This window comes from Asparagus officinalis, chromosome 6 (assembly GCF_001876935.1).
Source record: "Asparagus officinalis chromosome 6, Aspof.V1, whole genome shotgun sequence".
NCBI lineage: Eukaryota > Viridiplantae > Streptophyta > Magnoliopsida > Asparagales > Asparagaceae > Asparagus > Asparagus officinalis.
In genome coordinates, this window is record NC_033799.1 from 40,691,305 (window position 1) to 40,715,523 (window position 24,219).

At 38.6% G+C, this 24,219-nt stretch overlaps 1 protein-coding gene across 1 annotated transcript; it reads left to right on the forward strand.

Moving 5' to 3' along the window:
* LOC109845123 (B3 domain-containing protein Os06g0194400-like) lies at nt 3,441-19,320 on the forward strand. Its single transcript, XM_020414335.1, has 5 exons — nt 3,441-4,252; nt 17,615-17,713; nt 18,604-18,638; nt 18,732-18,900; nt 18,990-19,320. The coding sequence occupies exons 1-5, from the start codon at nt 3,584-3,586 to the stop codon at nt 19,200-19,202; spliced, it is 1,185 nt and encodes a 394-aa protein (XP_020269924.1). The 5' UTR covers nt 3,441-3,583; the 3' UTR covers nt 19,203-19,320.

Sequence of the window (24,219 nt, forward strand, 5' to 3'; positions counted from 1 at the left end):
GCGATAACTTTTCGTATCAGAAGGAAAGTGACAGAAGAAAATCATCAAAAATTCTCACCTGATATTTTTCCAACACCTCCCAATCCAGTGTAAGATATATATGGGCCCAGAAAGTAGTCGGGTTTCCCAACCCCGACTACTTTCTGACTTGGCGTAAATGGGCTTTGAATTGGTCGAGGTTCCCAACCCCGACCAATTGGTGCACTGGTTAAAACCAGCGGGGCTGGGCTCTGCTAATTGGTCGGGGTTGGGAACCCCGACCAATTCGAAATGGGACCATTACGAATTGGTCGGGGTTCCCAATCCCGACCAATTAGTTAAGGGTCTGGCCAGCGGATCAACTAAACAGTCGGGGTTGGCAACCCCGACTGTTTACGAAGACGATTAAAAAATAATCGACCCGCTTTCTCGCCAACGCGCTGACGTGGCGAGAAACCGGGTCGATTCCGGTAAATAAAATGGGCTACAGTCGATTTTGGTAATAAAAAGTGAAAATGTGGCTACAGTGAAAATTTGTTCTAGGATTATACTTAAAAATGAACTTCATTTTAGTAGTCAAATAAAAATAAATGTGCATAATTATGCTCGAGAACATGTACCTACATATATATTAGTAAAAAGACCGGAAAAATCCTTGTTCATGGGTGCATCGGCAAACAGTCTCAAAATAACAAATGACATGTATTAAGTTAATACTATGCTCATTACGCCAGTAAAAAGAAATAGAATCCATCTGGGGACTTAGTTCGCTTTCCGGGCCCTACTTTCAGAGCGTATTAAACATAAAAGCAAGCATAAAATGTTCAAAAGGAATTTCAGAACAGGTACTCGTATCCTCGTCTTTTCCTCCGGGGACTTAGTTCGCTGGGATGAGGGGAAGCCGGAGAAGGATTTTCAAGCATAAGCGCATCTGTTAATTTTTTTAAAATGGCAAGCTTTTATGCGGTAACTTTTTCGTATCAGAAGGAAAGTGACGGAAGAAAATCATCAAAAATTCTCACGTGATATTTTTCCAACACCTCCCAATCCAGTGTAAGATCCTGAGATCCCGGTACTCGTATCCTCGTCTTCATCGTCGTCGTACATCGTCGCCGTTGAGCCCTATATCTGAATCTTGACGAATTTCCCTCTCTATCGCGAGACAGCCGCCTACAATTGAAAGAGGCGGCGGCGGATCTGAATCTTGACGAATTTCCCTCTCTATCGCGAGACAGCCGCCTACAATTGAAAGAGGCGGCGGCGGCGGCGACTAGAGTTAGGGTTTTCGTTCGCGTTTCAGATCTAACCCAAAAATAGGGGAAATTTTACTTTTTGTTCTTCTATCGTCTGGATATAGGTGCCCAAAAATAGGAATTCATGGTACCAAGACAGGTAAAGGTAAATAAATTAATTGATTGTAGGGTTTTTGGTATTAGGCCCTTCAATCTTCAAAGGTCACAAATCTGTGCCATAAATCTTGACAATGCATATTAGTCCCTTAAATCTTGGAATTGCATATTAGTCCCTCCAATCCTACCGAGTCTTACGAAATCAACCTTATGCTAGTTTGGTAATGAAAAAACAAAATCATGATTGGGTTGACTACAAGCCAAACACTGTTAATTATCACATTACCCCCTCTTCTTAATAAAAAGATGTAAAAATCATCTCCTTTAATGTTTCAAAAAATGGAGAAGAAGATGATAGATTCGTTAAATGAGAAATTTTGAGTTATGGTATTTTTATGACCATTAGGGAAGAACTCAAGTGAATTTGATTTTTTTTTTAAAGAGGGTTTTTGGTTGAAAATATTATGAAATGAATTTAGAAAGTTTATAGAGGAGTAAAGCCCTAATTTTGCTTCTAATATTTAGATTTGACAGAATATTCTACTCAAATAATTATAATTAATTATAGGGATGATTTCGCATGACGTTATGTGATTTGAGGGACTAACATGGAATTCCAAGATTTGAGAGGCTAATATGAAATTATTGAAGTTTTGAGGGATTAATATGCAAAAAGTCCGCGATTGCAATTTTGCGGCGTCACATTATTTTTATTACCAAAAGCACTTTTTCCCTCTCTATATACTTCATTGCTAAAAGTGGGTTTCAACCCATTTCCAAGCTCAAAACCTAGGAAAATGGATTCCAAAGAAAAGTCTCATTTTGGGTGAACATTTCTATAAATTTATGCCCCCACAAACAAAACAAACAAAAAGAAGAAGAAGAAGACATTCTATGAAATTATTAACACGACGGAACCAGACAAACTCTAAATTGAGAGGATGCTTATCTGTTTGGGATTGTTAGGCTAGGACAATTGCCCAATCATACATCCTATACTTTTGATTAAGACTAAAAAAAATTTGTGTTGGATATTTAGATAGACTTTTTGAAATTTTATGATTGAATTCTTCAACAAAATGCTGGAGTTTCGGACTACATTTATATTCATAGACTACGTGAATTAGGATAGTGACAGATTACTTATTGTGTAAATAGTAACTATGACCAATATAACTACAAATTTAGTTAGTAAATTAGATTGTGTAAATAGTAACTATGACCAATATAACTACAAATTTAGTTAGTAAATTAGAAGTTTAGTAAATTGTTAAATCAATAAAGAACTATGACCAATATAACTACAAATTTAGTTAGTAAATTAGAAGTTTAGTAAATTGTTAAATCAATAAATTAGAAGTTTATTCTAGTAAATCTTCCTTGAAGATGTTTCACTAGCCCTCCAAATTAAGACATCCTATAAACTCTAACGTGTCACGTGTCATGCACATGACCAAGAAAGAGAAGATATCCCCTAGCCATTGCAAGATCAAACCTTATACCCTTTTATTATTTACATTAATTTTAGCCATCACAATATCACACTTATATCCTTTTATTATTTACATGATTTTTTTAATGGTCGAGGGCATTTTCATCGTTCGCAAATTAGATGTTAGACCGAACATAATATAAGTGTGAGTGAAAATACTCAGAGGTTTAGTGGTAATAGAAGTTCTCACGGGGGTAGTGATCCTTCACATCATTAATTGTAGAGAAACTTTACAATTCATCAAGAAAATCTTCTCATTCAGTAGACCCATAAATAATATTAATTATTTAAATTATATTAAAAATATTTAATTATGAGGTCCACCGAGATAAACCAATTGTTTTGTTGATTTCCTAGAATCAAAGAAAAAGAAATAGGAAAAAAATCATCAAAAGTTAATTTATATATTTTTCCTTAAAAAACTATAAAACGAGTTTCTTTAAAAAATGAGTCATAACGTTAATAACATGTTGGCAATTCATCTCTTTTTTCGATTTAAGAAACCAAGCGAAAAAAAGAAAAAATAAATCGAAACTGGGTTTTGTATGATAGCTTTCCTTATTTATAGCCAACCAAACAATCGCCGCTCCTATGGCCATCTTTTGAACTTCCCACTTCCACTTGTCATCTTCTGACAAACTCAAAAGCTGCGAGACCTTTCATCTTCCTCGATTTTCCCTCCTCATTCACCATCTCTCACATCATTTCTCCATCCGGGAGAGGGGGGGAAAGCGGGGGAGGAAGAAGAAGAAAGAGAGAAATCATGGAGGTTGATGGGTCGGAGTTCTCAAGCTTTGTGGCAAGTCAAGAAGTCGAAGATCACAAGAGGGTCTCTGTCATACTCAGGGAAGTCGTGGCCAGGCTTGAAGAAGACTGCAGAAATCTCAGAAAAAAAGAGCAAAGTGATCGGGAAACCATAAAGCGTTTGTTGGAAGAAATGGAGAAGAAAGAAAGAAATTTCAGAGAGAAGCTCTTGGAGATTGAATGCAAGAAGAAGAAAGTGGAGAATGCGGTTCTCGAGTGGAAGAACGAGTATGCTGAGCTCGAAGCTCGGGTATCGAAGAAGCATGCAGGTGAGGATGTTGCAGAGTTTGAGAGGAAAGAGGTGGAGCTCAAAGAGAAGTTAGCGAAGCTTGCAGATGATAACAAGGATGTCGAGGCTCGGGCAGTGAGGGTTTCTGATGAAAACTGCACTCTCGAGGGAAAAGTGAATTCTCATCACAAGGAGAAAGAGAAGAAGCTTACAGCTGAGGTTGATGATGGGGAAGATGAGATTCCTCTTAGCAAATTATACAGAAAGAAGAGACTTGCAGAGGTGTATGAGGATGATAGGAAGGATTCCCACTGTTTAAAGGAATGTTCCGCTTCTCCGAAACTGATTGAACTTGGATGCAAAGGAGCACAAGGAATCAAAACAACCAAACCAGTAGAGGTCAGTGAAGCAAGTTCTGCCCGAATTTCCAGTTTCTGTATCCATAATGCATCCCGTATATTATCAGTTGGGAAAGCTATTGTGCTTCTTAAGTTGTTCTTCATTTTTTTTGTTGTTTTCTATTTATTCATTATCTATGCTTAGAATTTGCTTTACTTGCCAAATTTTTCGATGTTAATAGACATAAGACATTAGGCAAACAAGGGTGAAAAAGATAATAATAGAAATTGTGCGGTGTAAAATTATAACTGTTAACCTTCACCACTAACATTTACGTTTTGGAATGTGTAGTTATTAAGATTATTGTGAATATCTTTGTATTTTTAGGTAAATAGATCTTTGTGATTAGGAGGATCTTTAGGAGATTTTGGTGAATCAACTTATTGTTATTTTAGGTAAATAGATCTTTGTGATTAGGAGGATCTTTAGGAGATTTTGGTGAGTCAACCGATTGTAATATATATACTCTTTGATGGTGAATGAAAGCGGCAGAGATTGGAGGAGAATTTGTCATGGTATCAGAGCCTAAGTGATTCTAGGGCAAACTCAAATTCTTTTCAATACTACAGCCTCCACGAGAGCCCTCATGGCTGGCAAAGAGGGAGAAAAGAAAGGAGATGGTGACAAGAAGGTGGACATGACGTATCATCTTGGATCGAGTGATGGTCCGGGAAACATCATTACCCCGATTCAATTACGTGGTGAGAACTATGATGAATGGGCGAGGGCAGTTCGAACCTCGCTAAAGTCGAAGAGGAAATTTGGCTTTGTGGAAGGGAAGGTTCCGAAGCCAACAACAGAGGAGAAACTTGAGGATTGGATAGTTGTGCATTCGATGTTGGTGTCATGGCTGACCAATACCATTGAGCCATCCTTTCGGTCGACACTTGGAGAATATGATGATGCACAACTCCTGTGGAACAATCTCAAAAACAGGTTTTGTGTGGTGAGCGGCACTCGTATTTGCCAATTAAAGACGTCCTTGGGGGAGTGCAAGCAAGGAAAAACCGAGAGTGTGGCCATTTATTTTGGTCGTTTGTCAAAAATCTGGGACGAACTGACAACATATGTGAAGGTGCCGGTTTGTACGTGTTGAAGTTGCACGTGTAACATAGTCATGCAGGTAGAAAGAATGGGAGAAGTGGACTATCTGCATCACTTTCTTATCGGCCTCGATGGCGCATATGCTTCTATTCGAACACATCTGCTTGGACAAGAGCCATTGCCGACGCTTGATAGAGCATATCAACAAGTGATTCAAGCGGAAAGACTGCGTGGAGGAGAGTTGTCCTCATCCAAGGAAGAACGAGATAGTGTCATGGCCTTTGCAATTCAGCATGATGTGCGTGGTAAGTCTCGTGTTCTGGATAATAATGACAAGTTTTGCAAACATTGTAATAGAGAAGGCCACGACGAATCCTCTTGTTTTCAATTACACGGGTTCCCCGAATGGTGGGGGGATAGACCTCGCGGAGGAAGGGGACCAGGTCGTGGTGGAGGACGAACAAGTAGAGGAGGTGGGCGTGCTAGTTCTGGTCGTGGCAGAGGCCATGGTGCACCACCTGTCCGCGCAAATAAAATCGACGGGGCTGGGCCTGGCGGGTGCGACTGAAGCTGCGGGTCTTGCGGGTGTTTCAGCAACGCAACTGCAGCAACTTCTTGATCTTTTGAACTTAGCCAAAATAAAAGAGCGACTGTATGGTAAGAATAGTACTTTTAGTTGGATTATTGATTCAGGAGCATCGAACCATGTGACGTGTGACTTAACTACTTTGAGAAATGTGCGAAGAGTGAAAAACTGCCTGGTGGGATTGCCTGATGGAAACACGGCAGAAGCAAACTAAGAAGGAAGTGTCTGTTGTCAGGAGGATTACAGCTTGATCATGTGCTTTATGTCCCACAATTAACATGCAATTTAATTTCTGTGACTCAATTAATCGATGAATCAAATTGCGTTGTACAATTCACTAATAATATTTGTGTTATACAGGACCAACTAATGAGGAGGGTGATTGGAGCGGGTGAAAGATTGGATGGACTTTATTTTTTCCGTGGTGTTCCTCAAGTGAAAGTCTTAACAGTGGATGATAATTCGTCGTTCGAGTTATGGCATCAACGAATGGGGCATCCGTCGGAGAAAATAGTGAAGATGATTCCAACTATGAGTCCTTCTTGTCGGAGAAGTAATAAAGCTTGTGATGTATGTCCGTGTGCAAAGCAACCTAGGTCTAGTTTTCCCATCAGTACGAATAATGCTGGTAGGATTTTTGAACTTGTTCATTTGGATTTGTGGGGGCCTTACAAGACTCGTTCTTCATGTGGAGCTACCTATTTTTTAACAATAGTTGATGATTTCTCAAGAGGAGTTTGGGTATATTTACTATGCAATAAAATGGAAGTTGAATCTATGTTTCTTAATTTTGTTACTACGGTTGAACGACAATTTGAACAAGTGATAAAAAGGGTGAGAAGTGACAATGGGACTGAATTTAACTGTTTACATGATTATTTTCAAAATAATGGAATTATTTTTGAGACTTCTTGTGTTGGCACTCCACAACAAAATGGGAGAGTTGAGAGAAAACACCAACTTATATTAAATGTGGCCAGAGCATTAAGATTTCAAGGGAACTTACCAATCAAATTTTGGGGAGAATGTGTGTTGGCAGCATGTCACTTGATTAATAGAACACCCTCTACTTTACTTCAGTCTAAATCGCCATATGAAATGCTGTTTGGGAAAGGGCCTTCTTATGATGCTATTCGTGTATTTGGTTGCCTTTGCTATGCTCATAATCAACGACACAAAGGTGATAAATTTGCAAGTAGGAGTCGTAAGTGTATTTTTGTTGGCTATCCTTTTGGGAAGAAAGGTTAGAAGTTGTATGATTTAGAAACACATGAATACTTCGTATCGAGGGATGTGAAGTTCTTTGAGAAAGAATTTCCTTTTGCGACTACCAAACCACGGAATGTAGTGACTCCTATGCTAGCGAACAGTGAGGATGGGGCATGGAGTGAGGATGAGGGTGCTGATGAGTGTGCTGTGTGCGTTGAGGGGGCGTTGGAGGCAACGTCTACTCTCGAAGGGGGGTCTGGTGCTGCGGTGCAGCCCGTGCAGCAGCCCGCACAAGAGGATGTGTGTGTTGAGGGGCTAGACAATATGGTGGAGGAGCAAGGAGTGCAAGTTGACAGTGAGCTAGGACGAGGAAAATGAGCCAGAATTCCTTCTACACGGTATCGTGATTTTGTTACTCATATTATACGGAAAATAAGTCCATCTGAGAATTCATCAACTCCTTCATCTTCCTCAGGTATGCCCTATCCTATAACACATTTTGTGAATTGTGAACGTTTTTCTGTGAGACACAGGTATTTTCTTGCAGCCGTGACAATGGGACATGAGCCAAAGAATTTTAAAGAAGCAATGAAAGACTCGGGATGGCGAGGTGTGATGGGTAAGGAGATACGAGCTCTTGAAGACAATGAGACTTGGGTAATGGAGACTCTTCCACCTGGAAAGAAAGCACTAGGGAGCCAGTGGATATATAAAATAAAGTATAAGTCTGATGGCAGCATAGAGCGACTCAAAGCAAGACTTGTGATTCATGGTAATCATCAGGTGGAAGGAATTGACTATAACGAGACATTTGCTCCTGTGGCAAAAATGGTGACGGTTCGTATTTTTCTTGCAATTGCTGCTGTTAAAAATTGTGAAGTTCATCAGATGGATGTGCATAATGATTTTCTTCACGGTGACTTGAGTGAGGAGGTTTATATGAAAGTTCCTCCAGGCTTCAAGAATACAAATCCTAACTTGGTTTGCAGGTTGAGAAAATCCTTGTATGGTTTGAAACTAGCTCCCCGATGTTGGTTTGCAAAACTGTCAACAGCTTTGAAGAATTATGGATTTGTGCAATCTTATTCAGATTATTCATTATTTGGGTTGTGCAAGGGAAGAACTCGGATCAATGTGTTAGTTTATGTTGACGACTTAATTATTGCAGGGAATGATAAAGTTGCATTGACAACTTTTAAAAACTCCCTTGGCAGGTGCTTCCATATGAAGGATTTGGGAGTTTTGAAATATTTCTTAGGGCTAGAGGTAGCCCGCAATCCAGAAGGAATTTTTCTTTGCCAAAGAAAATACACACTCGAGATAATTTTTGAAACAGGTTTATTGGGAGCAAAACCTGCGGCATTTCCTATGGAACAAAATCACAACTTGGACCTGGCTAAGGGCGAATTACTTGCAGATCCGGCGCCGTATAGGCGTCTTGTAGGAAGATTGATTTACTTGTCTGTGACGAGACCTGATCTTGCATATTCGGTTCATATTTTGTCCCAATTTATGCAACAACCTCGTGAGGATCATTGGGAGGCGGCTCTCCGGGTTGTGAGATATTTGAAGAAGAGTCCGGGGTAAGGGATTTTGCTTCGGGCTGATAGTGATCTAAGTCTAGAAGGGTGGTGTGACTCAGATTGGGCTAGTTGTCCACTTATGCGGCGTTCCTTGACAGGTTGGTTCGTGTTACTTGAATGTTCTCCTGTGTCGTGGAAGACCAAGAAGCAACAAATAGTGTCTAGATCGTCTGCGGAGGCTGAATATAGATCAATGGCGGCAACAGTGTGTGAGTTAAAGTGGCTTAAACAACTTTTAGGTGACTTGGGTGTGCGCCATTCGAAGGGTATGAAGTTGTATTGTGATAGTCAGTCGGCATTGTACATTGCTCAAAATCCAGTTTTTCACGAAAGAACAAAGCATATAGAAGCTGACTGTCATTTTGTTCGAGATGCTGTGACTGAAGGGATGATTTGTCCGTCATATGTTTCCACTAGTGTTCAATTGGCAGACATCTTTACAAAAGCCTTGGGAAAAGCAAAATTTGAGTTTCTACTTCGCAAGTTGGGCGTTCGAGATCTTCACGCTCCCACTTGAGGGGGGGTATTAAGATTATTGTGAATATCTTTGTATTTTTAGGTAAATAGATCTTTGTGATTAGGAGGATCTTTAGGAGATTTTGGTGAATCAACTTATTGTTATTTTAGGTAAATAGATCTTTGTGATTAGGAGGATCTTTAGGAGATTTTGGTGAATCAACTTATTGTTATTTTAGGTAAATAGATCTTTGTGATTAGGAGGATCTTTAGGAGATTTTGGTGAGTCAACCGATTGTAATATATATACTCTTTGATGGTGAATGAAAGCGGCAGAGATTGGAGGAGAATTTGTCAGTAGTGTATGGATCTTTAAGATGATATATCAAAGTAATTAATCAAGATTTAAACTCCACTGGCCAAGCATTTAAAAAACAAACTAAGAAATATACACATTCAAGAAAAAAGGCCAGTTTCGGTCATGAAAAGGATAATTAGTCTACGGGACTGATAGAATTTTACTCATTACCATTTCAGAATTTTGGATAAGTGGCCAGAAGGGCCTTTAAGAGAGACAGGTTTACACCATCAATATTTGAGTGGATGTGCATTTCTATTGGATGAAATACATTTTCTCTCCCTTGCTTTAAATCATTATTACTAGAATTTTCTTTTGTGTTAGGCATAAATGGCATCCTGAATCTGATTGTTAGAGCAGAATATATAAATGTTAGCCTCATCTACTGGAAAAGGTAAGTTCACACCCACATTGTTAGAGAAGAAATGTTTTGCTTCTCTGAAACCGATTGAACTTGGATGCAAAGAAGCACAAGGAATCAAAACAATCTAAGCAGAATAGGTCTGTGGTGAAAGTTCTGGCCAAATTATGAGTTGAGAATTAAAGCTACTTTGATTCTAAGTTGTTCTTTATTTTTTTTTGTTTTCTATTATTCGTTATTTATGCTTAGAATTTGCTTTATTTTCTAATTTTGCTTTAAGTTAATAGACTTGAGCGTTAGGGGGAAAAAGTGGAAAAATAAAGATACAAGAAAAATTATGTGGTGTAAATTAAAATTATAAGTAACTGTGAGCCTTCGCTACAAACACTTAAGTTTGGTGTAGCGCATGGATATTTAAGATGATATCAAATTAATTAATCAATAATAAATTCTACATTGGTATAACTGAGTAGGTATTTTGTGACAAGTTATTGCTGAGTTTTTCAAAGTATTTAGGGCTGTTCCTATGAACAAAATACCAAATAAATTCACAAATCTAACTTGAAAATGCCTGGAATCCGACATAAAAAACTCTTGATAAACTCTCACCAAGCAACATATGCAAAACTCTCAAGAAACAATTTATATTTAGCACTAATTAAATTAACTCTCATACAATCATCTAATTATAGAAGAGAAGAACATATAAACACATTTCAAATAACTAAATCAGACTTGACATGAGTTGAATTTTCAGTCAGACTCAACAGAAATTTATCCCATGAGCGAACTATATATAGTTATCAGGAAGTGGATGACTATATATTAATATATTTTTTATCTTATCACTCTTGTTATTAATTTGTGAATAATATCAAATAGATCTGTTCTCATGAATCAGTAATGTATATAAAATGGGAGTCACATTCATGGTGATACTAACTCAAAGAGCAAGATATAGTAGTCCCAACGCATATTGATTATGTAGTGAGTTAACTGAAAATTAAAGTGCACATGTAAAATTAAACAAGAGGGTCTCGGCATCAAAGAGAACGAGGTTCACCAATATCAAAATTTAGCTTCAGATAGAATTATATCGCTGAATCGAGGAAGCAGTCACCTATTTCGGAAAAAATTGGATGAAGTCGAACGGATTCAAAACACAATTCATTATAAAAAATCACAAAATGGAGGCAAACAATCAGGGAAAGCCATGGGGTTGATATAATAAAGCCAAATCCACCACTTCGGGATTCGCTGCAAGGAATCACCAAGGAAAAAAATGAACATTATATCTCTTAGAAGTCCTCAACTCTAAAACATAAATGCTATATCGCAAATATGCCGTTTTAACTTCTCGGTATACATCTGCAGAAATGTTAATTTCAGTAGATATATTATCATATTTGGACTTCTTGGTCTATAAAGAGTCCCAAGTCAAAGATCATTTGCACTGATCCTCAAAGATCGGCAAGAACCTATAAATAGAAAAAACGAATGCACCGCATCTTTACAATGCCTACCAATCTTATGAATCTTATATTAGTAGAGACAAGAATGCGCTTCTGAAAAAGCCAGAAGGCCTGTTAGTTCTGAAGAAATCTTGCGTGTGGTATATTGTTTAACCTCCTTCAAACAGGGAGCAGTACTTCCAATATTCAAAATCTCAGAAAGAAGGATAGAGAAACAAAACATGAAAACTATACTACAGGAAATGCATTTATTTGTGGCATTGATTAAGCCAATTGAATTTACATTATTGATTGGAAATAAAATAATTGTAAAATAGAAAGAAACAATCAGAATATATTAAACAGATCTCAATATAACCATGACGCATATAATTAAATATGAAAGATCCTTCATGCGGAATTAGTCTGACCAATGACCAATAAACTGTTGGTGGCATTGTCTTGATTCCGGATTGACTATCAGAAAACCCAAAAAGTACCAATATTTTTCACAAAGAATTCATTCTCAAGAACCCTGAAATATGGACCTCAAATATGCACACACAAAAAAAAAATACTCTAATTCCATTCTGAAAAACCCCATCATGATTACAAACAAATCAAAAGAAATTGGAAAAGAATAGGAGAAGATCGGAATTCCCGAAATATAGATGTCAAATATGCATGCAAACAATGATTGAAAATCCAATGCGTTGCTGTAAAAAAGTAGCGGGTTGTTAGGTGCACGTTAGCGGGCGATTTTTCTCCCGCTACTGTGCGCCTCCGCTTAGATCTACGATGAAGAAGAAGAAGAATGGGAGTAAGGGTATTGCTAATACTGCACTGAGGGATTCCATCTTCGTCTACCCTTCCTCATCTCCTATGGCTGAGGGATCTGATGATGCTGTGGAAATCGATAGTGATGATCAGAGAAACAATGGAACAGTAAAAGGTGTGTCTACTTCCTTGAGCTCTGAGATGATGATGGATAGTACTGGTCCAAAGGGTGCTAGAAAGAAGATGCTAATGGATGAGGTTCTGGCTAAATCTTATCCATTATCTCATCCTCAATCTCCGCTATTGAAATCTGGTGTCCTGATCTCTCGCCAGCTTGGTAACTCTTCTAACTCTACCAATTGGGCAGATGATTTTGAGGAAGATATTGAATCTGGTTTTGTTGAGGATGTTATTCTAGAAGGAAAGAATAATGAAGATCTAAGCTCTCATGTCGATCATAATATTGATTCTGAAAATCGAAATGCTGATTCTGATCACATTTCCAAGGAAAATGAAAAGATACCAGCAAATTCTGGAAATTTGAAATCCTTTGTGAGTTTATTCACAGATAATAGGAAGCAAGGAAATGGCTTAAATCTAAATTTTATCCCACCTGCTCAGGCTAATTCTGTCTCATTTACTGCGGATGAGTGGAAAGAGGGTGAATCATACTGGAAGCATGCCTTAATTGGGCATGTTATTGGGCTTAATGTCAGGTATAAATCAATGGAAACTTATGTAAAGAAGCTGTGGGAGAAAATATCTATCCCTGAAGTGCATTTAATTAGACCTGGTATCTTCCTCTGTGATTTTCAATCTGAAAAGCATAAGGATGATATTCTGGAAGCTGGACCTTGGTTTTTTGGCTCAAGACCTTTAGTTCTTATGCCTTGGAAGATAGACATTGACATGGAGAAGTTACAAGACAATAGCTACCCTATGTGGGTTCAATTCCCCAACTTGAGGTTGAATTTATGGTCTGCTACTGGGATAAGTAAAATTGCTAGCCTTATAGGGAAACCAATCACTACTGATAAACTTACAGCATCAAGACAGAGGATTTCCTATGCTAGAGTGCTTCTTGAGATTAACCTCCCTTTAAAAACCCCCTTGCCTGATCAGCTCATAATTCAGGATCCTGATGGGAAATGTTATACTCAGAAAGTAGTATATGAGCTCAAGCCAAGATGGTGCGATTCTTGTAATATTATTGGCCATGTAACTGAACATTGTAGAAGGAAAGCTGGAAGGAAAGTTTGGGTTCCTGTTAATAAGACAGCCACTCAAGTCTCTGGTGCACATGCAAAACAAAATGGTGTGGTGACATCTGAAAAGGAAAAGGAAATCTCCAGAGAGCAAACTCAGACTCAGGAAGTGGTTGAGCATGTTTTCATAAGACAACCTGGAAATAAGGAGCAAACACCTGAAAAACATGCACAAACAGTAAAAGTCAATGGTGAAAATGCTGGCCTAACTTATGTTCTACAATCTCCCACAGTGAATGCCACAGGTTTTACCAGTATCAGCAGAGGAAATTATGCCAGCAGAGTTAACTCTAAAGCAAAAGCAAATGCTGAAGGTGTATCATATTCTCAGGTATCACTTTTCTCCCCCCTGGATCAACAGATGCAAGAATTAGACCTCTCTAGTGTTGATAGAGGTGGTACTATATCTGGATGCACCTAGCTATTTGGAATGTTAGAGGATTTAATAAATCCTCTAAACATATGATGGTGAAGCAATTCATACATCAATATAATCTTCCTTTTATAGCTCTTTTAGAAACAAAAGTTGTTAGTGATAAATTGCAATCTATTGCTAAAAAAGTGGTTAAAGACTGGACTTGGATCTCTAATTGTCATCAAGCAAATAATGCTAGGATTTGGATTCTCTGGAATAGTGAGATTTTATCTGTTCAGCTCATAAATTCCTCAAATCAATTCATGACATGTGCAATAGCTTCAAAAGACAGCAAACTATCAGGTATAATCACTGTGGTATATGCTCTTAATGATATATCTGGAAGGAAATCCCTCTGGCATGATATCTTGGCTTTCAAACAATCTGTCACCAGTCCCTGGGTTATTGGAGGAGATTTTAACTCTATCATCAATAATGGAGAGAAAATTGGTGGTGCTATGGTAACTGAGTCAGAAACTGAAGATTTCCAGGATTTTATATCCTCGTGTCAGTTTGTGCATCTCAAAACCACAGGATGCTTTTATACTTGGTGTAATAAGCAAGATAAAGACACAAGAATCTGGAGTAGACTCGATAGAGTTCTTATCAATGAAGAATGGGTGCAACAATATACTTCAAGCCAGGTGGAATTCCTACCTCCATCTTGTTCAGACCACTCTCCAGCCCTTATTACCATTGTTGATGATACTTATGAGGGTAAGAGGCCATTCAAATTTTTTAAAATGTGGACTAACCACCCTGATTTCCTCTCAGCAGTAAAATCAGTCTGGGACCAAGATGTTGTGGGTTACAGAATGTTCAAATTTCATACTAAACTAAAGAAGCTCAAGGTTGTCTTAAAGGAGCTGAATAAAAAGCATTTTATGAACATTAGTGAACAAGTGTTGAGGGCTAAGGATCAACTTGCAGAGGCTCAAAAGCAACTAAACTCTGATTTGTTCAGTCCTGTGCTGATTGCTAAAGAAAGGGAATGTTTAAGCAAATATGTCAGGCTTCTTAACTGTGAAACATCTTTCTATAGGCAAAAAGCCAATATCAAATGGGGGATCTATGGTGACAAATGCACTCATTATTTTCATGCCATTATGAAAGCAAAAAGGCACAATAATAGAGTCTTATCTCTATATTCTGATAATGGAGATAGAATCACTGAAATGGATGATATCATTACAGAATTCACTGAATACTATCAGAGACTCCTTGGCACATCTCCACCTGTTTCCAGACCAGATTCTGAAGTGATTGCAAATGACCCTATTCTTTCCTCTTCTCAAAGCAATGATCTGATTCTCCCTATTTCCAGAGAAGAGATAAAACAAGCTATCTTTTCTATGCCTGATGATAGAGCTCCTGGCCCTGATGGATATAATGCCTCTTTCTTTAAAGCAGCTTGGAACATAATTGATGAGGACCTATACCTTGCAGTGGAAGAGTTCTTTAGCTCTGGCAAACTTCTGGGTGCTATAAATACCACTTCAATCACATTGGTGCCTAAGGTTTTAAATCCTAAAACTCCATCTGATTTCCGTCCTATTTCTTGTTGTAATTGTGTCTACAAAATCATTTCTAAGATTATTGCTTCCAGAATTCAGAGGGTTATGGGTTTTCTAATCAGTGAAGGCCAAAGTGCATTTGTTAAGGGGAGAATTATTTCTAATAATATCCTTCTTGCTCATGAACTTATCAAGCACTATGGTAGGAAGCATTCATCACCTAGAGCTACTCTCAACATTGATTTGAGAAAAGCCTTTGACACCATTAGTTGGGACTTTATTGAAGCTATGCTGGTGGGACTTGGTTTCCCAAATAGAATGATTAAATGGATTATGGAATGCATCACTACACCAAAATTTTCCCTGTCACTTAATGGATCTCTTCATGGATTTTTTCAAAGTGCTAGGGGTTTACGGCAAGGAGATCCTCTTTCTCCTTATCTCTTTGTACTGGGTATGGAATACCTGTCTAGAAAACTCAACTCTCTCAGACATGATGGGTTATTCAAATTTCATCCAATGTGCTCAAGATTAAACATTACCCACTTGTTCTTTGCTGATGATTTGCTGCTTTTTGGGAAGGCTGATATGTACTCTATTATTAAGCTTCACAACTGCCTCAAAGAATTCTGTCAGGTCTCTGGTTTGAGTATTAACCCTAACAAATGCTCAATCTACATGAATGGGATTGATGAGAATCTCAAAGCTCAGATTTGCTCATACCTTAATTTCCCTGAGGGGGTTTTACCTGTGAGGTATCTTGGTATGCCATTGATTACAAAGAGATTGACCTGGATGGACTGTTCCCCCTTGATTAGCAAAATCTCAGAGCAGATCCAGAATTGGCAAAAGAAAAGATCACTATCCTTTGCTGGCAGATTGCAGCTGATTAAAACTGTTATCCTGGGTATATATATATATTGGACTAGCAATTATCTTTTGCCTAAGAAAGTTCTTCAGAAAATTGATAGTATGTGCTCTGATTTCCTTTGGAACCATAAGATATCATTAGTATCTTGGGTTTCAATCTGTCAAGAGAAAAAATCTGGAGGCTTAGGTGTTTTCTCTGCTAGCTTTTGGAATCTTTCAGCGGCGCTTAAACTCTTATGGATGATCCATCTTAAGAAAGACATCTTATGGATAAAATGGATTCATGGTCATTATCTGCAGAGAGCTGATATCTGGCAAGTTCAGTCAAGATCAAATGACTCTTGGATGTGGAAACAAATAATAAAAGCCAGAGACAAATTGATTAACAGATTTGGGAATGTAGATAATCTGCAGGAAATTATTGGTAAATGCTGCTCTGGAGGAAAAGTACATATATCATCTGTTTACAGGTTACTGATACAACCTGCACCTCTAGTTGACTGGGCAAATACTGTTTGGGACAATATACATTTTCCTAAACATGCTTTCATCCTTTGGCTTGCTGTTCAATCAAGATTATTAACTCAGGACAGACTATGCAAGATGAACATCCTCAATACAAATCAATGTGTTCTTTGTTCAAGATATCAAGAATCCTGCAGTCACTTGTTTTTTGAGTGTCAGTTTTCAAATACTGTCTGGAATCTGGTGCTGGATTGGCTGAACTTCAGCTGGAGGTCGTGTGATTGGAGTTGTATTGTTAATTGGTACAGTCATAGGCTGAAGAGGAAGGGTTATACTGAAAAACTCAAGAGAATTGCTTTATCTGTCTCAGTATATCTGATTTGGCAGGAGAGGAATCAAAGAATTTTCCAGAGTAAAGCTAGACAACCTGTGGCAATCTTCCGAGATATTAAGTTCTCTATTTTCTCAAAAATTTTGAATGAAAAAATCCCAATTCATGTAAGAGATAGAGTTGAGTGTCTGTATATATCTTAGTTGAGTTTTGAGAACCAGTTTCTTATCTGGTTTTGATATGATGTAATTAATTCTTCCAAATTGGTAAATGAATATAAAGTTTTCATTGACCAAAAAAAAAATGATTGAAAATCCGTTCTCAAGAACTGCAGCATGATTACAAAGAAATCAGAAGAAATTGGAAATATGCACACAAACAAAGACTCTAAATCCGTTCTCTTGGTAAGCATTAAGAAATCTTGGTGAATCAATCTCTTTTTAATTGTCTCATTCTCATTGTAAGTTGCATTTTAGATAGTTTAGTGTCTGGTGGACTTGTTTGATCCCTTTCTACATGGAAGCGTACTTCTACAGAAGTCAAACACAGAAGCTTTCTGCTAGTATAAATGTATAATAGAATGTTTTAAAATGTTTGTATATGTTTAAATTTGTATTTATTATACTTCACTATTCGGATTTGAATGAAAACATTATAATACCTTTTTTGTGTTACAGGAAATTAACAGAGGGCCAAGTTTAAGGAAAAAGTTAAACAAATCTGATTTGAGCTGCTCTTTAACAGCAAGAAAACGAAGTTCTATTGGTTACATTGGGGTAAGTTATCTTCCATTTTTATCGCATCAAGAAAAAATATAACGTAATACATGATAGTAGTATCCAGAGCTTGCCTAGAGGATGTTATATACTCATGAACAAGGGTTTATGTTCTTTTCTAGTGTCGTGGTACATGTGCACAATACTTGTTCACCTGTACGTTTTTATGGCTGCTAAATGCACATATCACTTCTAAGTATATTCCCAGATGTGTTATACGTTTATACATTTATTTAAAATTAGATTAACTTTCTGCATCACAGAAAAAAACCCTTTTGATAAACATAATTTTCTAATGAGCTAGGATTAACATGGTTACATTTCAAATCCTATTATGCTGTCATAATGAAGAGTTTCATGCTCAATGATAATCACACATTTCAAAGCTCTTAAACTGTGAGTGCTTGACTTATTCAAGTTGGTAGGATCTTTTCCAAATGTGCTATTTGTCTATGCTTAAGAATATGTTTGTGGAATTAGTATTCAATATTCTCTTTTATGCAGAACTTGTGCCATTTTTCTTTAGTCGTTTCATTTTTGAGAAAGATAAGGAATTTAGTAACACAAACATATGTTATACAGTGACATCTGATCTTTGTAATTGTAATTTCAAAATTTCCCTCCTTCTCTTCTGTCTAAACTTTGCAAGATTCATTACTATGGTATTATTGCATATGGTGATCAAACACGAGGTTTCTAAGGCTTAAATATATGTCTACGCAACTATGTAAGATGGATTCATAGCTAATCTGGTCTCTTTGAGACACTTACACCTTTTGAGTTACAGAAGGTTTATGGATACTTTGTTTTCTATAGTTGAGTTCTACTTTTTCTATGTTTGTTCCTGAAAGCAAAGCTTGAATCCTGAAGTGCTTAAGCATTTTTATCAGGTTGCCGAGAAAGGAGTTCCAAGTTACAACAGAAGGTATTATTTGACAATTACTGAGCATGTTTGTTTAGCATATTGATGTATTTTGTGTCCTTATTCTTCCTTCTCGTGCATTCATCATTCTATCAGGAACTCTATGAACCAAACTCATCGAGTATATACTGGCAGAACTCCATCTTCTGAACAACGTGAACATGCAGAAAAGAGAGCACAAAAATTGCAAAAAAATTGGAGGTCTTGCAACCCCACATTCATTAAAACTATGGGATTGTCACATGTCTCCGGTAGCTTTTGGCTTGTAAGTTAAAGATTATAAACATGAGTTAAATGCATTGTGACTGACATATTCTACCACTGATATTTTAAATTTTCTTTTATTATGTTTAGAATATTCCTGTAAAATTCTGCAAGGAGAACCTCCCTGCTTATGATCAGCAAATGATATTACAAGATGAGGAGGGTTTGGAGTATAAGGTCAACTATATTAGTCATAGCACTGGTTTTAGTGGTGGGTGGTTAAATTTTGCGAGAGCGCATAAATTGGAACTTGGTGATGCATTACTATTTGAATTACACGGGCCAGCAATGTTTAAGGTATGATTGTGTTCTGCATATGCCTGTTTTCTGTACTTCATATGGATTATTTGTGCTTACCCTTGATATTCATGAAAGGTTTGAATTTTAGTCCTCTGTCGTTTAGATAGTGTTACGATACAGTTTTGTCCTACTACATATAACATGAACGCATTTGGTTTGTTTTTATAATTTGGAGCATTTCACATCCATTCGGTTGTTTTTTTTTTGTTAGGAGCCTTTCACATCCCTTAAGTGTGGGTGTGGGATTTGTCTCACTAAAATCATGAGTTTGTTAGCAACATAGCAGAATTCTACTGCAGGTTGACGAAAGAAAGAAAGAAAACAAAGAGAAATAATCCTGGATATACGGGGATTTAATTAAGTTCCACAATCAATGAGATTAATTATCTAATAATCAGTAAGGATTGCAGTCAATCTCTCAAATGCTAATCTCTCCATTGTCATTTCTATATTCTCTTTTGAATCCAATTAATAGCTGGGTGAAGCTCCATATTTATAGCATATGGCTTCTGTTTATAGGGTCCCACCTTTGATACGAGTCGCCGTGCGAGCACCCTTTGGTCGCGGAATTACCAAAAGATGGGTTGAGAAGAAGACAACTAAAACACAAGAACAATTCAGTATGGCGAAGAAAAATACCTTCTCCAAATTATGAAGAATCAATTATTACAAATCTCTCCCTCACAATCTCTCTAGAATCGAGAACAATCTCTCAATCCTCTCTAAACCCTAATACAATGATTAGAATCTCTCTTAATTCCCTCTGACTGCTTAGAAACCCTAAAACAATCCTTTATATAGGTGTACAAACGTGGATGGCAATCTGGTAAATAACCAAGCCCAAAACCAACAGGAATTCGTGTGAACAGAAACCCAAACGAACCATGAAACCATCGATAAGTCGACTCATGACCTCACATGAGTCGACTCGTAACTCATGGGTCGACTCATAAACTGATGAGTCGACCGAGTAGAAACTTTTGACAAAACGGCTGGGTTTCGTGAGTCGACTCATGACAGTCATGAGTCGACTCAACCTGATGAGTCGACTCATGTTCATGTATGAGTCGACTCACGAGCTGAAAACTGGATTTTTCGAATCTGCTGCTCGTCGTCTCGTTCCACGCTTCCATCTGCGTTCCACTGTACTATTTTACACTCCTATTCTTATACTATCATGAGAATCATCTATCCTCAAGCTCCCATGAGGATCGCTAAGCTCCCGAAAAGAAGATACACCCGTATCATGGGTCTCCTCTTTAGGAACTTGAAGTCCCATTCAAGTTAGAATTTTTGCTGAGAAAACTCTCGAGCTCTTCCATCTTTTCTGCACCATCTGACCCTGCTAGGAACCTGGTCTCGACGTCCGATCGGAAATATCTCATCCATCCCGCGTCTCGTCGTAATCACCTTTCGCCCCAAGTTGCAATCCTTTATCGATGGCTTTTCTGGAAGTCTAATGCACAGCGAGACAAACTTCTTGCTTGTATGCACTAGTCTCTTCGCTCGCGTCACCGTCCCCAAGTTTGTCTCCCTCGGAAGAGATGCCGAACGAAATATGAACTTTTCACCATCCTTAGTGAAGGTGTACTTCTGAGCCCCCTCTCAATATACGACTCGTGGAACGCAAATCTGACAGTACATTGATCAACTACACTCAGTTTCTCCTCCTTCTTAATCCACCCCAATGGATAGGGCTTCGGATGCTTGATCGTTTTCAGACCAAGCTTCTGAACCAATTCCTCGGATATCAAATTCTTCTCATTGTCCGAATCAACAATGGCATCAACCAAACTGGTCTTCACTTGCAACTTAAGAACAAAGAGTTGCTCTCTCGGGTCATCGTCCTCTATCGTGGTCTGCTTCCCCGCTATAAGGTTAAGACTACTGTTGGGCTCTGTCATCCCCGGGACTTCTTTCGGACCTTGAGATATAATGTATGATTTTTCTCCTCCTTCTTCAACCCTCTTGGTTTGAGATGAGAATACTTCTCCCAGCACCGATCAACTGGGTGTCCTATCTTCTCTCAGTGACTACAAAATAGCCCTGCCTTCCCTGGATCACCCTTTTTCTTCTCCTCCTTAGATTGAGAACCACTAGACTCGCCTCCCGTCTGTTTAGAGTCTCCCTTAGTCTCGTTGCCCTTCTTTTGCTTGCCCTCGAGGGCAATAGCCTTCACGTTCGCCTCTGCAATTGATTCCACTGTGAATAGCTTCATCTTCTTTCGGATGTAATCGCTCAATCCCGTCATATACTTCATAAACACGGAATATTCCTCTGTCGCAATGTTGAGGACCATCGCTTGCTGCTGGAATTCCGTGGTGTATTCTTAAATGGTTTGATTGACCCTTTGGCGCAAGTCGTACCACTTGTACCAACGTTCTTCAAGGAATCCCACCGGGTAGAACTGCTTTCTCAGTAACTCCTTAAACTTGTTCCACGATACCGCCTTCTTCTCCTGCTTACAGTAGGATTTTCACCACGTCAACGCGTGTCCTGAAAGCTTCAAAGTCGTGAACACAATCTTTTCTTTTGACGAATAGCCATAAAGAGTAAAATATGTCTCCATCCGCTCGATCCAGTAATCAAGCCTCTCGACATCAATACTCCCATCATAAACATGAATCTCCACCTTGAAGTCAATCTTCAGGTTCTGATAAGAATTCTTACCCCCTTGATGCAATGCAGCCTTAACGGTCTCCTCCTCCTCGTCGGAATCTGAATATACTCTTTTCACATCGGACTCAACAATTTTCTTCGAAGAAGATTCACCTTGTTTGCCACCTTTATGGATAAGACTGATGAGTTGTGTGAGAGTCGAATCTATCGTCTCGATCTGCTTCTCCAATGCATCAATCCCCATGGAATTGTCTCCTTCAACCATTTTCTTCCTCCTTAAAACCTGGACTCCTTCCAATGAAATAAGGATCTCACCAAAAGGTGGGTTGAGAAGAAGACAACTAAAACACAAGAACAATTTAGTATGGCGAAGGAAAATACCTTCTCTAGATTATGAAGAATCAATTATTACAAATCTCTCCCTCACAATCTCTCTACAATCGAGAACAACCTCTCAATCCTCTCTAAACCCTAATACAATGATTAGAGTCTCTCTTAATTCCCTCTGATTACTTAGAAACCCTAAAACAATCCTTTATATAGGTGTACAAATGTGGATGGTAATCTGGTAAATAACCAAGCCCAAAATCAACAGGAATTCGTGTGAACAGAAACCCAAACGAATCAAGAAACCATCGATGAGTCGACTCATGACCTCACATGAGTCGACTCGTAACTCATGGGTCGACTCATAAACTGATAAGTCGACCGAGCAGAAACTTTTGACAAAACGGTTGGGTTTCGTGAGTCGACTTATGACAGTCATGAGTCCACTCAACCTAATGAGTCGACTCATGTTCATGTATGGGTCGACTCACGAGCTGAAAACTAGATTCTCCGAATCTGCTGTTCGTCGTCTCGTTTCACGCTTCCACCTGCGTTCCACTGTACTGTTTTACACCCCTATTCTCATGCTATCACCTGCGTTCCACTGTACTGTTTTACACCCCTATTCTCATGCTATCATGAGAATCATCTATCCTCAAGCTTCCATGAGGATCGCTAAGCTCCCGAAGAGAAGATACACCCGTATCATTGTACAAACAGTAAATTCAATTTTGTTCCTAGGGCACAACCTGGAGACCTCAAAGATAGGGCACTGCTGTTGGATTTGGGTGTGGATCCAAACCTCCATAGGTGAGCTCGAGGAGCTTCAGGCGAGCTCCACGCGAAGCTGTAGGCGAGGTCGAGCTCCTCCAGGCGAGCTTGAGCGCTGTGCAAGCGAGCTCGAGATCAGGCGAGGTTGTCGGTGAGTTGCAGGCGAGCTCGAGGCTTGCGTCAGGAGAGCTCAAGGCTTGTGTCAGGCGAGCTCGAGGCTTGCGTCAGGCAAGCTCAAACGGGTGAGGGCGATGAGGCGCAGGTGAGCTCCAGTGATAGCCTGTCGCCAGGCTATCGCTAGGGTTTTCTCTCTCTCTCTCTCTCTCTCTCTCTCTCTCTCTCTCTCTCTCTCTCTCTCTCTCTCTCTTCTCAGCTCTCAACAGTGAAGATTTGGGGGGAGATTTAAGAAGAGGAATTATTCACTGTAGCTACAGTGAATTGACAGATTTCAAGTTTCAGATCTACTCTTGCATTGTAATTTCTTTGATTAATAAGAAATTAATTGTGTGACTCTTGAGGACGTAAGCAAGTTTGTCGAACCTCGTAAATCTGGGTGTACTTTTCTCTATACTGTGTTTCTTGCTGCTTTAGGGGTTTAGCATAACCATGTGTATTTCCCAACAACAGGTATCAGAGTCTGAAATGATTTAGATAAAGTCATATTCAAGTGGGAGCGATGGCTGCAGATGAAGAAAATGTGAGATTAGAGAAGTTCGATGGAACATATTTTGGATTCTGAAAAATGCAAATAAGGGATTATCTGTATTAGAAAAATCTGTATCAACCCCTTTCAGGGAAGAGGCCAGAGTCTATGAAGGAGGATGAGTGGACCTTCTAGACAGACAAGCCCTCAGAGTTATTAGATTGACATTAACTCGTAATGTTGCATTCAATATTACAAAGAAGAAGACCACGACAGGTCTTATGACAGCACTCTCAAATATGTATGAGAAGCCATCAGCCGCAAATAAAGTTTATTTGATGAGGTGATTGTTCAATCTGAAAATGGCGAAAGGCGCGTCAGTAATACAACACATCAATAAACTCAATACGTTCACAACCCAATTAAGTTCAGTTAAAATTGAGTTTGATGAGGAAGTTTGAGCGATGATCCTTTTGTCTTCCTTACCAAAAGCTGGAACACTACAGTCATGATTGTGAGTAGCTCATCAGGAAGTAACAAGTTAAAATTCGATGACGTTTGTGATCCGGTTCTTAGTGAGGAGATCCGACGGAGAGAGTCAAGTGAAGCTACAACCTCTTCAGTATTACATACAGAGTCAAGAGATAGAAATTCAACCAG